The sequence below is a fragment of the Pipistrellus hanaki genome (genome assembly GCF_964339955.1).
Source record: "Pipistrellus hanaki genome assembly, chromosome: 3".
Lineage (NCBI taxonomy): Eukaryota > Metazoa > Chordata > Mammalia > Chiroptera > Vespertilionidae > Pipistrellus > Pipistrellus hanaki.
The window spans coordinates 79051596-79069565 of NC_140505.1; the positions used below are offsets into that span (position 1 = coordinate 79051596).

General features: G+C 46.0%; 1 protein-coding gene across 2 annotated transcripts in view; it reads left to right on the forward strand.

Moving 5' to 3' along the window:
* Positions 1-307: 307 nt before the first annotated feature.
* Positions 308-17970, forward strand: part of ARL11 (ARF like GTPase 11) — a 139449-nt gene continuing 121786 nt past the window's right edge. Inside the window, exons 1-3 of one of the 2 annotated variants that reach the window (XM_084879497.1) lie at positions 308-379; positions 412-438; positions 1209-2840. In XM_084879497.1, coding sequence (XP_084735623.1) covers positions 1227-1826 — 600 coding nt within the window. In that variant the 5' untranslated portion in view covers positions 308-379; positions 412-438; positions 1209-1226 and the 3' untranslated portion in view covers positions 1827-2840. Of the gene's footprint in view, positions 439-1208; positions 2841-17970 lie in introns of those variants that run through there. The other variant, XR_014794646.1, reaches the window with a different exon arrangement.

The window sequence follows — 17970 nt, forward strand, 5'->3', positions numbered from 1 at the left end:
GAGAATCGTGACCTCCTAGTTCACAGGTCGACGCTCCATCACTGAGCTGGGCTAGCCCGGCTGAAGGAAAAACTCTGGTCTCAGATTTCTCCACGGAGGAGGTCACAGGATTGTGAGAGGAAGAGCAAAAGAAAGAGGCTGGACTTGGGCACAGCTGTGACCGTGGCCCCTTCCTTCTGCAAGGAGGCCAAGCTGCCACCACAGGGAGGCGGTGCTGGACCCCGCTCTGATAGGGCTGAGGAGCCGGGGGTGTGTTTGCGGCACATCCCCAGCGGGAGAGCTTCCGGGAGCCCCAGGGCGGGGAAGCCCCCTGGGGGAAGGAAGCAGAAAAAGGAGAAGCAGCAACCCCCCTCGCTGCTCTTGGGACATCACTGACAGCGGCTGCGGGGAGAAGACGCTGCGCTGCGGAGGAGCTGCGGCCCTGGCTCAGGCACCGAGGTAACCACAATGTTTACTCTTCTCCGCGGCACGAGGGATGCGCAGGGCTGTCTTATCTTCCTCCAGGGGCAGCTGAAATACACGCCTCGGGGGAGATGTCCCGTCACTGTCCCAGCCAAGGTGTCCCCTGACTGAACTGGGATCAGGTCTTAGTCTTAAAATTTTTGATTTTTGGAAAACGGGAGAGGGAATTTACCTTGGTAAGACAGTGGAGGGGACCGCTCTGCCCTGGCTGGTCAGTGTGTCCCCAGCCACCGTGTTTATAAATAGCGCCTGAGTCCAGGACACGCTGCCGGCCTGCGGGCGTTCCAAAGGCGGCGGAGTGGCAGGAGCCGCTGCCCCTCACTCGGGGCCCTGAGCCCAAGGCCGTTTCCCCTCCGGGGCTTCGGCTTGCCAGGAGGGAAACCGAGGCTGGCAGCACAGACTTAGCAAGACGTGCAGGCACCTGGCGTCGTTTCTACCGACCTGGGTTTGCCTGACTGGAACTTGTTTTGCCTCCTGGCTTCAACTCCCAGGGATCGGGAGCCAGGAGCCCGCATTCCGTGTCTCCCAGGGCCCCGAGCTCTTCTCTGAAGGAGGCTGCCCAGCGAGGGGCCAGCGGAGGCTGACTCACACCCCCACTTCCTGGCCCTCAGAGCCCAGGCCTGTGCTTGAAACTGCCAGGGCACTTCCTATTTTTGAAGTGGAAGCTCCTCTTCCGTGGGCCTGCAGGGGTCTGTGTGTTCCCTCAGAAAAGAAAGGCTGATGTGTGCCCCTGCCCTCTCCCCCAGGACTCGCCAGGGGCCACCATGGGCTCCGTGAACTCCCGAGGCCACAAGGCGGGAGCCCGGGCGGTGATGATGGGCCTGGACTCCGCAGGCAAGACCACGCTCCTGTACAAACTGAAGGGCTACCAGCTGGTGGAGACCCTGCCCACCATCGGCTTCAACGTGGAGCCCCTGGAGGCCCCGGGGCACGTGCCTCTGACTCTCTGGGACATCGGGGGGCAGGCGGAGCTCAGGGCCAGCTGGAAACACTACCTGGAAGGCGCGGACGTCCTGGTGTACGTGCTGGACAGCACGGACGAGGCCCGCCTGCCCGAGGCCGGGGCTGAGCTCAAGGAGGTGCTGGCCAGCCCCGGCATGGCCAGCGTCCCCTTCCTGGTGCTGGCCAACAAGCAGGAGGCGCCCGGGGCCCTGCCGCTGTTGCAGATCAGAGACCAGCTGGGCCTGGAGCGGTTCCAGGGCCGCTGCTGGGAGCTGCGGGCCTGCAGCGCCCTCACCGGGGAGGGGCTGCCGCAGGCCCTGCAGAGCCTGGGGGGCCTCCTCCGGCCCCGGGCCGCTGTGTCTCCTGGTGAGCTCCGCAGGGCAGCGAGGGCAGAGCACGGAGTCCGGACTCAGAGCAGCTGATCTTTGCTCGTGGGAGAACCAGCTTGTCCCGGAGAATTATAAGCTCTGTTTATCAAATAAGAAATCCTTCTATGCTTGCACAGGATTTTTTTTCCCGTTGGGACTTGGTGTCACTGTTGAAAATCAACTGTTTTTAAATAATGATACTCTAGCCAAGACTGGTTTGGCTCAATGGTAGAGCGTCGGCCTGCGGACTGAAAGGTCCCGGGTTCGGTTCCTGTCAAGGGCACATTCCCAGTAGGGGGTGTGCAAGAGGCAGCTGATCGATGTTTCTCTCTCATCGATGTTTCTAGCTTTCTATCCCTCTCTTTTCCTCTCTATAAAAACTCAATAAAATATATTATTAAATAAATAAATAAATAATGATACTCTAAAGAAAAAAAAATAATACCTTAATACACTTCATTTAATAACTCATTTCCACCCTAGACAGTGTGGCTCAGTTGGCTGAACATTGTCCTATGCACCAAAAGGTTGCCAGTTCGACTCCTGCTCAGGGCACATGCCAGGCTGAGGGTTCAGTCTCCAGCCAGAGTCTGTGATGGAAGCAAGTGAGGGCTCTCTCTTTCTCTTTCTCTCCCTCTCAAATAAAAAAAAAATCAATAAATCATATTTCTAAAAAACTCATTACCAAGTGTGAACTGAGCAATTGTGATAACAGAGCAACAATAATTGTAATAATAGAGCATAGTAATTGAGACCTAAATTCATGGGGGAAAAGGAGGTTCAAAATCAAATCATAATACCATCTAGACATGATCAAGATCTTATGAGTGATTTCCCTGGTGTTGCTGAGTGTGTGCCATGATCGCTCTCATCAGCCAGCGGGAGCAGAAGCGAGCAGGCGAGCTGAATCTCGGGTTTAGAAGGGCCTGGTGCTCAGCCCAGGCAAGGGGCTTCCAGCCTTCCCAGCAGGACCCTCTTCTCCGACCCTGACTCACTTTTCTCTGCCCTTCTGCCACCCTGTGCTGGTCTTTTTCTAAACCCTTCATGCTTTTCCTTCTTTTTTTTCTTCTCCTTGTAGAGCCTTAAATTTGTGCCAAAAAAACAAAACAAAAACAAAAACAAAAACAAAAAACCCCCCTGAGATTTAGCTATGAGCCAAGCCTTCTAGGTGGGAGGTATGTATTTTGAAGATCAGTATGACAGCAATGAACCTCTCTCATTATTACTAGCAAATACTTCTTATAATATGAGGGTTTTTTGTTTTTTTTATGACACGCAACTTACATTTGGCACCTGCTCTCATTAAACAGCTCTAAATGTTGGCGATTCCTTCCTGCCCTGGCTAGCATCAGCCTCTTTGTGGCTCCTGGTGGTGGTTCTACCCTCTCTGGAGTGACGCAGTATAGACTGGAGCCCAATCTGACACCTGCCAGGGCCCTCTACCCAAAACATCCCCGTCTAATATCAGACCTCATTCGTTCACTAGTTGTCAATTGACATGTTTCAAGGTTTCCTGTGCTAGTCACAGGAAAGAGCAAAGATGAAAAGACAAATAGGACAAGGCCTCGGGCCTGCTGGAGCTCTGGCTGGGGAAGCAGTGAAGACATTAGCTTCCATAAACCTGTGAAGATAGAGACTCAATTCACAACTGTTTACTGAGGACTTACTGGGGCCAGGCTCTGTGCAGCGCTTTCTGAAGATGATCTCTGACACTCCCAACTCTGCCAAGCAGGTATCATTCCCGTCTTTCATGGTTAGAATTAGGGTCAGGGAGCTTGTGGCTTTCTCGAGCTGTTAAGCGACACACCTGGGACATGAAACCAGATGTGTCCAGCTGTAATGATGCCTTCATTCTTTCACACCATGCTTCTAAAGGTTTAAGCTAAGGTTCACTTTCAGTCAGCAGATGTGATGAGGGGAGAATCTAGTCAGAAGGAGGAGACTGCAGGGAAGCATGAGGGGAAGGGTAGGAAGGATAAGTAAGCCAGAATGGCTGAAACAGCAGGTGGGAGTGATTATATTATAACAGGGAACAAAACAGGAAAAAATGTTTAATTCCAAGTTGGGGAAGGTATGGAATTTCATAATCAACTAGAGGCCCGGTGCACAAATTCATGCACCAGTGGTGTCCCTTGGCCTGTCCTGCGGGATCGGGCTGAAACCGGCTCTCTGACATTCCCTGAGGGGTCCTGGATTGTGAGAGGGTGCAAGCCAGGCCAAGGGACCCCACTGGTGCAGGAACAGGACTGAGGAGGGACATGGGAGGTTGGCCAGCTGGGAAGGGACCATCGGAGGGCTCCCTGGCTGGACTCCAGCAGCAAGCTACCCTACTGGTTAGAGCATCTGCCCCCTGGTGGCCAGTGCACATTATAGCAAGCAGTTGAGTGGCCTTAGCATATCATTAACATATTATGCTTTGATTGGTTGAACGGCCAACTGGATGACTAGACACTTAGCATATTAGGCTTTTATTACATAGGATAATTTGGCTTTGGCCCTAGCCAGTTTGGCTCAGTGGATAGAGCGTCGGCCTGCAGACTGAAGGGTCCCAGGTTCAATTCCAGTCAAGGGCACATGCTTAGGGTGTGGACTCAATCCCCAGTAAGGGGCATGCAGGAGACAGCCAATCAATGATTCTCACTCATTAATGTTTCAATCTCTCCCTCTCCCTTCCTCTCTAAAGTCAATAAAAATATATATTTTTTTAAAAAAGAATTTGGCCCTACCCGTCTTGGCTCAGTGGATAGAGTGTCAGCCTATGGATTGAAGAGTCCCAGGTTCAATTCCAATTAAGGGCACATGCCTGGGTTGCGGGCTCGATCCCCAGTAGGGGGCATACAGGAGGCAGCCAATCAATGATTCTCTCTCATCACTGATGTCTTCCATCTCTCTCTTCCTCTCCCTCTATGAAATCAATAACAATATATTAAATTTTTTTATTAAAAAAAGAATTTGGCTTTGGCAAGTAAAATCATTGAACTAGGCATTTAGGAAGATAATTTAGTGGCAGTGTAGGGGTGGATTAAAGAGAGGAGGGAACAATGGGGATGGGAAGGCAGGGAGATCATCCAATGGCCATCACAGTAACTGAGGAGAGGAGAAGAAGGGGGATGAGAACACTGAGAACCATTTTTAAGGGGAGCAGCTGAGAGAGGAAGAATTTGAAGACAGCTCAAGAATTTGGGTCTACATGGCAGGAAGGGTTGGAATGATGTAAAAAGGTGGACGCAGGAAGAACAGGTTGGGATTAGAACAAGGATCAGCACTACCAGGTTCCGCTTTTGGAATTTTGGGTATGACTATGTGCATGGCTTCTTTCAGACGGTTCCACTGCCTGCAGTTCTTGAGGAGCCAGCTGCACCTGCTGGTTCCCACTCCCGAGGCTCATTTCCTCACATGAGTTGTCACTTTTCATTGTGAGCTCATCCGCAGTAGGATTTGCTTTCCCTGTGTGGCTCCCGTGTGCTCTGGGCTGTGACAGTGTTTCTACACAGAGTGGTTACGCATTACCTACGAGGATATTATGTTAATTTCTCTGCTTGGGAGTTATGGGCCTCACAGGTAGTATAAACCTGGACTCTGCACTCTCAGGGCACAGGCCTTAGGAATTCCATTTCTGACAGGTGATCTTTCTCTGTTGCCTCCTCAGACTCCCCTGAGCTGGTGGGAGGTGTTTTCGAATCCCCTTCTCCGGAAGGGGCATTTCTCTGATGCTTTTGCTTTTTCTGCGGAACTCAGATTAAAAGCTTCTCTCCTCCAAGGAGGCCAAGGCCACAGCTCCCATTCCGTTCGGGTGTTATTAAATCAGCTCAGGCCCAAGAACCTAAATTTGGCTCCTCTACGGGCTCTGGCTGTTGTTTTTCTCTTTCTGCCATCGAGGACTCCCTTTCTTTTGTGCAGGGACAGCATACATTAAGTAAATTTATTTTATTTTATTTTATTCATTTATTTTTTTAAATATATTTTATTGATTTTATACAGAGAGGAAGGGAGAGAGATAGAGAGTTAGAAACATCAATGAGAGAGAGTCATCGATCAGCTGCCTCCTGCACACCCCCCACTGGGGATATGCCCGCAACCAAGGTACATGCCCTTGACCAGAATCAAACCCAGGACCCTTCAGTCCCCAAGCTGATGCTCTATCCATTGAGCGAAACCGGTCCCAGCAAGTAAATTTATTTTATGACAGTTTACTCAACATTTCTGTGACTCCATCATGGGAAAGGGTCCATTTGTCATGTTGCCAGACCGCCTATTAATTGTGATCGCTGGCAGGAGGGTGCCGTGCTGAGCGCTGTCCGGAGGAAAATGTCCCCAAGGCAGGAAGATAAGCTGGCGGTGAGCGGGTGTCTGTTGACTGATGTGCATGCTCTTGACCATCAATCTGAGTGGAGATGCCATCACCGCAGCAGCCCCAGCCTGCTATGGGCCTTCTTCCCATCTCTTGACAGTCTCCTGCTTTGGCCCAGTCTCCTCGCTGACACCAGCGTGTACCAGGCTCTTGTCCGGCTCCAAGTGTGTGCTTCTTGCTGGATGAGGCAGAGTGTACAAGGGAGCCAGCAGGTAGCTCTGAGAGTGCTTAACAGCCCCACATCCTGAAGGCAGGAGTCTTTAGTTAAAATAAGCCCCAGAGAATCTCCTTCTATCGTGGCCCTGGATAAGATTTGGAAAGAAGGACAACAAAGCAAAATATCCTAAGACCCATGCCCAGGTAGGGCTGGTCACCATTCCCTGCTGGTCCATCTTCTGCTGGGGGAGAATGAACACCAAATCAGTCACGTAGAATTACCTGTGGCGAGTTCCGGAATGTGAAACATACAAGTCCCTGGGTGGAAGGTGAGGTTTGAGAGCCTCAGAGTCCAAGGGCAACTCTGACAGCCTTCCACCTCACTGGCTTCTGAGGTGTTTGCTCTCCACAGGATGCAAGGTTCCGTGGCCCCATCCTGGGACTTCTGATGCCCCTGCTTTCGTGCTCTGGCCCATCAAGCTCCATGTCAGCCGGAGGTCCTTGTAGTTACGTAGGGACCCTAACAGAGGCGCCGTCCTCCAGCTCACACAAACTTAAGGAACCTCTGCTGTTCCTTAGGCTTCAGATGTTTTCCTGGTCAGATTCCATCCACTATTACAGGACCTTCAGCTTTGCCCATGGCAGTATCATAGCCAATGAGGTTTATCTGAGGCGTGATTATTGCTATTAAAAATAATAAATAAATAAAGGACCTTCCGATCCCACCTCTGCAGGAAGCTTTGCCTGCACACTGCAGCCATGTTTATCCTCCCTCCGAACACCCATGCCTGAACTGGGACACTTCCACGTGTTAGTATGTGGTCTCCCCAGATACAGTGTAAATTCCAAGACGAGGCGCCATTCTTACATCCTTTGGGCTCTCTGCAAAGCCTGGAACAATATGAGATACTGAGAGTTACTCATTAAAAACCTGGGTGGATAATGAAAGCTGAATAAACTATTGAACTGGATCTTGTGGCAGAGTCCCCAGATCCTCTGAACTGTCTAGAATAAAATTTTAAAAATGAGAACACCAAGAGGCTCGTTGGATTGAGGACCAAAAATGGCAGCACAAACGTATACTTCAGGCATCTTCTGTAGTAAAAACGAAACAAAAAAGTCATACCTTCTCTTTCTAGAACAAGTCACACTCAGAACTACCTTTTAGTTTATACAGAGGGGGGTGCTAAGTGGGGACTGAGTGCCGAAGGGCTGGCACAGGTGGGCAGAGTTTGGTGGGGGCCCGTGGAAAGGCTGAGCCCCGAGAGAGGGCCAGGGAGCACAGGTACAGGGGCCAGGGCCAGTGCCCAGAGGGCAAAGGTGCTCTGCTTAGCCAGGCGGGGCCTGGTCTTGCCTGCTCCAGGGCTCCTGTCCTTATTTCTACTTCCAACCTGACACTGATGGATCTGGAGGGAGGGTGGGACCTCATCCTTTTCCAGAATCTTCCCTGAAGACCACAGGAGAGCTTGCCTTCCCGGGAGCTAAAGATCAAAGCTGGTACTTTCCTTTTAAAAAAAATATTTTTATTGATTTTTAGAGAGAAAAACATCTATGAGATGAACATCATTGATCAGCTGCCTCTTGCACTCCCCAGACTGGGGATGGAGCCCACAACCCTGGCATGTGCCCTGACCAGGAATCAAACCAGCGACCTCTTGGTTCCTGGATCGACACTCAACCGCTGAGTCACACTGGCCAGGCAAAGCTAGCATTTCTACTGGGAATTCCACTCCCCTCCCTGCTGCCAACCAAACGGGAGGGCAGTCCTTGAAGACAGCTCCAGCCCTTGTTCCCATGAGGTCACAGCGCTCTAGGAGCATGGGAGTAGGAGGTAGGGGCCCAATGAAATGGCTTCTGTCCTGCTCTTCTGCTCAGATACACGTTTATGTGCACACACAAACTAGTATGTATATTTCAGAGCTACAACACAGGGAACCTTAGGAAAAAACAAGTAGTGATTTCTGCCTTGTTTTCCAAATGGTGCTCTCACTGTGTAGAGTAAGAATTTGCAAACACTGTGTAGAGTAAGAATTGTTCTACTTTGGAGAGCACTTCAGCTCTTCAAATATAAGGAGGCATCATGAATATAAATTATCTCTGGATTATGACCATAACACCATATCGTTTTGCAATTTTGATTCTTCTTTTCTTTGACTTACTCCTTTGAATTTGAGGCTGAGTTTCTGCTTTTCTGACTCAATGGTTTTGAATATTTTTCTCCCCCTCTCGGTTAGAATCAATCTTTTGGCGAAAGCAAAGACCACGGGGAGTTCCTATTTTCTGTTGAAAATAGTTTTGCTTAGAGCCTGCTGAGTTTTGATTTTCAGTTATTCATCCTCATAGTTCTACACTCACCTCCTGCTGGGGTTGGGTTAGCTGTGTTCTTGAAAGCAGACCAGGCCCCATCCTCAGCACGTGGGTGGGCCAGCCCCTGGCCTGGCCTTCTGTCCTCCAGTTCCCCACCCCAGCCTCAGGTGGGTGCTCAGGTCACCCTGGACGGGACCTGCACTCTCCTCAGAACCAACATCACTCACACGGCTGGGGAGCCGCTCCCTTCCAGCAGCCCTGCCCGGCTTTCCCACAGCCATTGGGAAATCAACAGGAGTGACAGGGTCCTTCACTCTGTGACTCTTGTCCCAGAGGCTGGATCAAGATGGGAGAGTTCTGGGAGAGCAGGAGGCGGAGATGCCCCCTTTGCTGCCACCTCTTGAGCCTGTAAACACAAATACAAATTAAAAGCAAGAGGCTTATGCTGAAACCGGTTTGGCTCAGTGGATAGAGCATTGGCCTGCGGACTGAGGGGTCCCAGGTTTAATTCTGGTCAAGGGCATGACATTGGCTGCGGCCACATCGATGTTTCTAGCTCTCTGTCCCTCTCTCTTCCTCTTATAAAAAATCAATAAAAACATATTTTTTAAAAAAAAGAGGTTTAAATAGAACCAGAGTCATAGAAGCATTGAACATACGGTCCAACCTATGAAGGAAGGTGGGGGTGAGGGGGTAAAAGATCAACCAAAGGACTTGTATGCATGCATGTGAGCATAACCAATGGGAACAGACTACGGGGGTGGAGAGGTAGAGGGTGGAGGGAGGGGGAAGTGAGGGTGTGTGTGTGTGTGTGTGTGTGTGTGTGTGTGTTTGGGGGCGGGGGGGCGCGAGAGGGGGTGGCCAAGGAGAGGTCAATGGGAGAAAAAGGAGACTTTTGTAATACCTTAATCAATAAAGAATTTAAATTAAAAAACAAATAATAAGAGGCTAAGCCAGAGGGAAGGGGGGGGGGCAGCGGGCAGGGGCTGCGTGGAGCTTAACAAAGAGGGGAGAACTGGGGACATCTATAATTCTGTAATATTGTCAACAATAAAAATAAATAAATAAATAGTTTAATTCTTTCTGTTGAAAATAACACTCTTCTCACTCTCTTTTCTTAGAGCATTTACTTAAAAAAAAATCTGTAAGAGTTATTTTCTCTCTTTGAAATGTATGCAAATCTTTTCAAAAGCTGAATAATCCCTTTGCCACTTTTAGGGCTCTCCAGGACTTGGGAGCCAACTCTTCGAAAAGTAATGACCAGGGAGCCAGTGTCCCTGTTTCCCAGTCTCTGCAGGAGGAGGAGCCGAACCTGACAGCCCGCCTCCTGTCAGAGAGGCTCTGAGAAGTTTGTTTTTCTTTAGGTTAAAGCCAAGGAGAGAACAGGGGCCCCAGCTGCCAGGTGACTCTGGGATGAACTCTGTGTGACATACGGCAGGCACCATCAGACCCTCTGACTGGAGAACTAGTTATTGTATATTTTGAGAATTTAGGTAACAGTTATATCTGCCTGGCTATAGAAAGGGATGAGATTCCTTTCTGTCTTTGTAATCTTAGTGGATTGCCTGTGATGCACATCACATTCCGGCTTAATGCTTATTCAATAATAAAACTGTTTCTTTCTGTTACCATTGCAGTGAGGTGGGTTTTTTGGAGAGTGGGGGTGGCATGAGAGCATGAGATTTGTTTTATTTCCCCAGCAGACACAATTCCCTGGCTCTGGTGAGTCTCCAGTTGCACTCATGATTATAATAACCATGTAATCAGCTTCGAATGCATCTTAGCTGGCTTTTGAGGGCACTTAATTATGAAAGATGAATCCAGTTCAGTATGGCTTGTACTGCAAGATCATGGAAACCTCTAAAATAACAAACCAAAAGATCTACGGACCAAAAGCTAGCTCTTTGAAAAGATAAACAAGATAGAGAAACCTTTAGCCAGACTCATAAGAAACAAAGAGAGAGGACCCAAATAAACAAAATCAGAAATAAAGAGGTGAAATAACAATTGACACCACAGAAATACAAGACTGTAAGAAAATACTATGAATAGCTAGATGCCAACAAGCTGGACAACCTGGATAAAATGGATAAATTCCTAGAAAAAAACTGAATTAGGGAGAATAAGAAGACCCAAATAGGCCAATAACAACTGATGAAATTGAAGCAGTAATAATAATGATATTTAAAAAAACAAAAACAAAAAAAAAACCTCCTCCCAGCAAACAAAAGCCTTGGTCCAGACAGCTTCCCAGGGGAGTTTTGTCAAATATTCAAAGAAGAACTAATACCTATACTCCTCAAACTACTCCCAAAATATCCAAGAGGAAGGAGCACATTCCAAGCTCTTTTCATGAGGCCAGCATTATCCTAATTCCAAAACCAGATGAAGATACTGAAAAGAAAGAGAATTATAAGCCAATAACTCTGATGAGCATTTTGGTTTCCATCAAGCCTTTCTTTGACAAAATTTTATTTTACAATTTATATTGTTTATCTCAACTTTTCCCAACGTATTTATCAGACCACTTGAACAAGTGGGATAGTTTTGAGGAACATCAGGTATTTTTAAGATTAAAAACAAACCAGTAACCAATAAACAATTAAAATAGAATTTTTAAAAAGCGACATTAATTAAGGCAATATAGTATCGGTATAGGAATGAAATAGCCTTGAGAGTCCAGAAACAAACTTTCTCATATTTATGATAGCATCAAAATATTCTAATATTTAGAACACCACCCCACTTGTTCAAGTGGTCTGATAGATATGTTGGGAAAAGTTGAGATAAACAAGTTAATCTAGTTTCTTTATTATGGGACTTATACAGCGTTTGATGTATTAATTTAATATCCCTCAAACTTACTTGGCTACACTTATTCAATTTTCAACAAATATTGTAGTCAGATCTCAATTAGGATAAAAGTGTAGAAAACAGGGGGAGAAACCAAGATGGCGGCATAGGGCAGACACCAGAATGCAGCCTACCACAACAAATTTGAATTTAGAACTGGAAAACAGGGGAAACATCACCCTGAAGATCCGGATGGCTGGCTGAAAGGAGGCTCTATCATCTGGGAAGGAGAGCGAAGGCACGCTGAACCTCAGGCACTATGAAGGTACAGAGAACTGTGCGCGCGCGAAAAAGCTGCCGCCCGATTTTGCTGCTAGCTTGCTTGCGGAGCCCAGAGAGGGCGGGTCGAGTTCACTGCTGGCTTACTCCCTGCACTCGGAGAGAGCAGACAGCTAATGCGCAGCTAGCTTTCTTGTTCAGAAGGAAAACAGAACCACCCTACTGCTCTGATAGATGGCCCCAGACAGGGAGAAGCCAGACTGTCAGGCAGCAGGCAGAGATCTCTCGGAGGTGTGTGAAGCCAGAGGCCATTACTGCAGGACTCAGAAACCAGACCCTCGTAGGGAGGGGCTGACTAAAGCTTGTCTGCACCACCTGAGACTTCGCCCCGTCCAGGCGGAGCACAGAAGCCCTTCCAGTGGCTAGCTTTCTTGTTCATAGTGAATGGGACTCTCCTAGGGAGTGACAGACAGGAATCTAAAACTTGTCTGCACCTATACCAAAGAGGAGCGCGTGCCTGCAACCAATTGTGCAGGATTCAACAAAGCTTGTCTGTGCCACCCCAAGACTCCGCCCCATTCAAGCACAATACAGAAACCCTCCTAGCTGAGACACTTCTGATCCTCATAGCCAATTGGCTTGGAGATCAACTTTCCCCAGTGATACCAAAAACAAGCAAGGCTTAACAACAAGACTGCACACACAGCCCACAAAGGGCTACGCCAAAACTGTCCACCTCAGGTAACTGGGAGGCTGACTCACTGAACCGTATAGGACACCTTAGCACACAAAGCTACCCTACCATCTCAGGGAAGCTGTGAAAATGCCGAGACAAGGAAACAGTTCACAAACAAAAGAAATGGAGGAAAAGAAGCGACTGGATATAGAGTTCAAAATCACGCTTATAAGGTTTTTCAAGAATTTCCTAGAAAAGGTCGATAAGACCTATGAGGATATGAAAAGGGATCAACTAGAAATAATAAGGGATCAACAAGAAATAAAGAATACATTGTCTGAAATAAAAATATTATATAGAGTCCTAAAAACAGAATGGAAGATTGCAAGAATCAAGTCCAGAAGACACTCCTCCGCAGGAGTAAGAAGACAAGAGAATCCAGAAAGTTGAAGATAATGTAAGAAACCTCTGGGACAACTTCAAGCGAACCAACATCAGAATTATGGGGGTCCTAGAAGATGAGAAAGAGCAAGATATCGAAAATATACTGAAAAAAATAGTGACAGAAAACTTCCCCCACCTGGTGAAAGAATTAAACCTACAAATTGAGGAAGCGCACAGAACTCCAAACAAAAGGAATCCAAAGAAGACCACACCAAGACAAATCATAATTAAAATTCCAAGAGCAAAAGACAAAGAGAGAATATTAAAAGCACCAAGAGCAAAGAAGGTAGTTACCTATAAAGGAGCACCCATACGATTGTCAGCTGATTTCTCAACAGAAACCATGCATGCCAGACGGGAATGGCAAGAAATATTCAAGGTGATGAATAGCAAGAACCTACAGCCAAAAATAATCTATCCAGCAAAGCTATCACTCAGAATCGAAGGCCAGATAAAGAGCTTCACTAATAAAAAAAAGCTAAAAGAGTTAATCACCGCCAAACCAGAATTATATGAATTGCTGAAGGGGGTTCTTTCGGAAGAGAAAGAAAATAAAGATAAAAACTATGAACAACAAATAAGTAACTATCAACAAATGAATCTAAAAACCAAGGGAATTAAAAAAAATCTGATGGACAATATTAACTGTTGAATATAATAGAATCAGAGGTATGGAAGGGTAGTGAACTGACCATTCTCAGAGAAAAGGGGAGAGGGGGCTGTGGGAAGAGACTGAACATAAACTGTGCACCTATGGATGAGGACAATGGGGGGTGGGGAAAGGGCAGAGGGTGGGGTGGGAACCTGGTGGAGGGGAGCAATGGAGGGGGAGGGGAAAATGAGGAACATTTGTAATAATATGAACAATAAAGATTTATTTTAAAAAAGTGTAGAAAACAGCAATTATTCTAGGTGTTTTAAGCAAGAATATTTAATACAGGGAATTAAGCGCCTATAGAAATCACTATGGACTGCAAGAGCAGGTGCTTGGCTAAGATTATGGAAATGACTTCCAGATGACCACAGAATGGACCACAGAATTGGAGGCACTACCAATGAGCCACCACTAGAGCTATTCAGCCCGCCAACCCTTTATTTCTGCTGCTCCAACCACAACTGCTTGTCAATATCCACTAGTTGATATTTTGTGCTCATGCCAAAACCCTCACATTTCCATGACCTTACTTGTCACCACCAAACAGCAAAGACAGATAAAACAAAACAAAAATCCAGACAGTTTCACACTCCAAATGTCTCACAAATACCTCTGAAAGGCAAACCAATTTTGCACTCTGGACAATAATCTCCAGTTGTCTGCAGGCTAAGAAGGAGCTCTAGAAGGAAGGGGAACAGAGATTGGCTTTCTGGGCAACAGAAATATGTATGCACCACAACTTGTCAAGGGCCTGGTGTTAGGAGCCAGTCACTTTTCTAGGCAGAGAATGAATGTGCGAGCTTAGGCAGGTGTTGAACAAGTTAGTGTGATACATGCTCCCACCCTGATGTAATTGCTATGAGCATCTCCCAAAACTAGTGTTTTATGAAACACAATGTGGTAATGTTTCCCTCTTGGTAGTGAAGGTAAGTGATACATTTGTGTTTCAATTCTATGAATGATGTGTCACATTCCGGCATGCATTTGGCCTATTAACTTTACCTTCATCTTATTATTTCTCACTATTTCCCCTGTGTTCCTAAGTCCTGATTTAATTTTTATAATGTGCTATGTGTTTTTTTTTTTTTTTTTTGTTAATCCTCACCCGAGGCTATTTTTTTCCATTGATTTTTTTTAAGAGAGAATGGAAGGGAAAGGGAGAGACACACAAAGGGAAATATGGATGTGAGAGAGGCACATCAACTAGTTGCCTCTGGCACGTGTCCCTCCCAGGGTCGGTCAGGGATAGAGCCTACAATCAAGGTATGTGCCCTTGACCAGAATTGAACCTGTGATTCTTCAGTTCACAGGCCAAACCAAAATATATAACCCACTGAGCTGAACCAGCTGGGGCTAGTTTTTTTTGTTGTTGTTGTTTGTTTTTTTAAATGGTTGACAATATTACAAATGTTCCCCATTCCCTGATCGTGCCCCCTTGCACCCACCCCCTACCCATCCCAGGCCTTCACCACACTATTGTCTGTATCCATGGGTTATACATATATGTTCTTTGGTTAATCTCTTCCCATTCACTCCAACTTCCTCCGCTCTGAGACCTGCCAGTCTGTTACATGCATTAGCAACAGATGCATGTTCATTAGTTTATTTTGTTCATTAGATTCCACATATAGTGAGAGCATGTGATATTTTACTTTATCTGACTGGATTATTTTGTTTAGCAGAGTACTCTCCAGTTCCCTCAATGTTGTCTTAAAGGGTAAGAGAGCCTTCTTTTTTATAGCTGCATAGTATTCCATTGTGTAAATGTACGCAGTTTTAAAATCCATTTATCTGTTGATGGGCACTTTGGCTGTGTCCAGATCTTAGCTATTGTAAATAATGCTGCTATGAACATATGGGTGCATATATTCTTTCAGATTGGTGTTTCTGGCTTCTTAGGATATTATTGGAATCACTAGGTCAAATGTCAGTAAAATGGGCAGAGGACCTGAATAGACACTTCTCCAAAGAGGATATACAAATGGCCAAGGGACATATGAAAAAATGCTCAACATCACTAATTATCCTGTAGTGACCTTCTTTGTCTCATTTATGGCCTTTGTTTTAAAGTCTATTTTGTCATATATAAGTGTTGCTACCCTAGCTTTTTTTTTTTTCCATTTCTATTTGCAGTGAAATTTTTTCTATCCTTTCATTTTTATCCTGTGGGAGTTTTTGTTCTGAGGTGGGATATATCATGTTTTCTTATCCATTTAGCTGCCCTATATTTTTTTATTAAAACATTAAATCAATTTACATTTAACATTAATATTGACTAGAGGCCAGGTACATGAAATTTGTGCATGGGTAGGGTCCCTAGGCCTGGCTGGTGATCAGGGCCCACCAGGGCCTTCTAGCTGTTGGCTGGGGCCTTCACTCCCCTGGCTGCCAGCTGCCAGCTGGGGCCTTCCTTTGTTCCACACCACCCCCTGGTGGTCAGCACATGTCATACTCCTGGTCGGTTGAACTCCCGAGGGGACAATTTGCATATTAGCCTTTTATTATATAGGATAGGTACTTATTTATTGCCATTTTTATTCTCTATGCCTCTGTTCCTCTCTCTTTTAATTTCTTCTTCTTATAGCAGTCCCTTTAATATTTCTTGCAATGCTGATTTGGTGATAATAAACTCCTTTAGCATTTTTCTGTCTGTGAAGTTCTTTATTTCACCTTCAATTTTGAATGATAGCCTTGCTGAATAAAGTGATCTTGGTTTTGGATCCTTGCTTTTCATTACTTTGAATACTTCATGCCATTCCCTTTGGTCTGTAGTGACTGTTGAAAAAATCAGCTGACAGTCTAATGGGAACTGCCTTTTAGGTAACTAATTGCTCTTTCTTGCTATCCTCAAGATTCTCTTGGTCTTCAACATGTGCCATTTTTATTATGATATGTCTTGGTTCATCTTAATTGGGACTCTCTGTGCTTCCTGAACCTGTATGACTTTTTCCTTCACCAGTTAGGAAAGTTTTCTGTCATTATTTCTTCAAATAGGTTCTTGATCCTTTGCTCACTTATTCTCCTTCTGTTACTCCTATAATGCAGATGTTGTTATGTTTCATGCTGTCTCAATGCTCCCTTAAATTATCCTTGTACTTTTAAATTATTTTTTCTCTGCTGCTCTGAATGATTTTTTTTTTTTTACAGTTCTCTAATTTGCTGATTCAATCTTCAGCTTCCTCTAACTTATTATTTATTCCTTCCAGTGTATTCTTTATCTCAGCTGTTCCATTCTTCATTTCTGATTGGTTGTTTTTCATAGTTTCTATGTCCCTTTTCATGCTATTAGGCATTCTTTAAACCATTAATTTGAACTCTGTTTCGGATAAATTGTTTGCCTCTATTTCCTTTAGCTCTTTTTCTGGTGATTCCTCCTGTGCTTTCATTTGTGTCATGTTTCGTTGTCTCCCCATTTCTGTGTATTGGATAGGACTGCTATAACTCCCAGTGTTGGTGTGGTGGCCTTCTGTAGTGGGTGTCTTGTGGAGCCCAGTTGTGTAAACTCTTTAATCTTCTGAGATGGGTACTCATGAAATGTCCCTTGTATGGGTTATGTGGGCCATCCTATTGTATTTTGGTCTTGATTGCTATTGACATTTGTGGGTGGGCTCAGCCCTCAGGCTGGCTGACTGTGAGACTCAACACTGACCCCATCATGACAACTGTCATACAAGTGCTGACCAAACAAAACCAGACAAAACAAGACCAAACTGAAAACAATGTGAAAACAAACACAAACCATCACCACCAAAAACAACCACAAATAATAATAATAAAAAGAATACTAAAAGACAAAAGAGCAAAAGAATTAGAGATGAAAGAAAAAAAGAAACCAAAAAGGAGAATATGAAAGAAAAGAAAGAAAGAATCCTAATATATAAAAGACAAAAGAGAAAGAATCCTAATATATAAAAACCCAGGGTCTGTAACATCCAAAACGACTGAAGGCTTGACTGACTGTCGCTGCTGCAGGGGACTGCTGAGGGGACTGCAGATCAGTCTCCAAGAGAGGCACAGGTAGAGAGAAGTAGAGTCTTATCCGTAGCCTCTGTGGAAGCCTGTTGATCAGCACTTGCCTCTCTCTCTCACTCTGGGCCTGGCCAGCAGCCGCACCTCTCTTTCTCTTGGGCCTCTGCTGGGGCTGCTAATCTGCCCTGCCTCTCAAACAGTCCCATTGATAGGCCTGGAGACACTGACTGGCATAGAAACCAACAAATCTGGGTGAAGTGCAAGGAGCCAAATGGTTGCCTAGGAGGCTGAGCTTTTGACGCTGACTGGCATAGAAACCGACCAATCAGAACCTAATCTGGGTGATCTGCGAAGGCAGAACCTAAGGTGGGGGCTGAGGAGGGGTTTTTAAGGCAACAGCTATTTGGTGTAAGGTGTAAGAAAGCAGTTCAATTTTTTAATGATTGGTTTGGCAGTATAGTGCATATGGCTGGCTATCAGTCCAGATATAGGGATTATGTATTTTTGTCTGCCAAGAGCATCTCCTCCTGCTGAAAAAGGCTTTCTTTCTCCCCGTTCCCCCCTATTT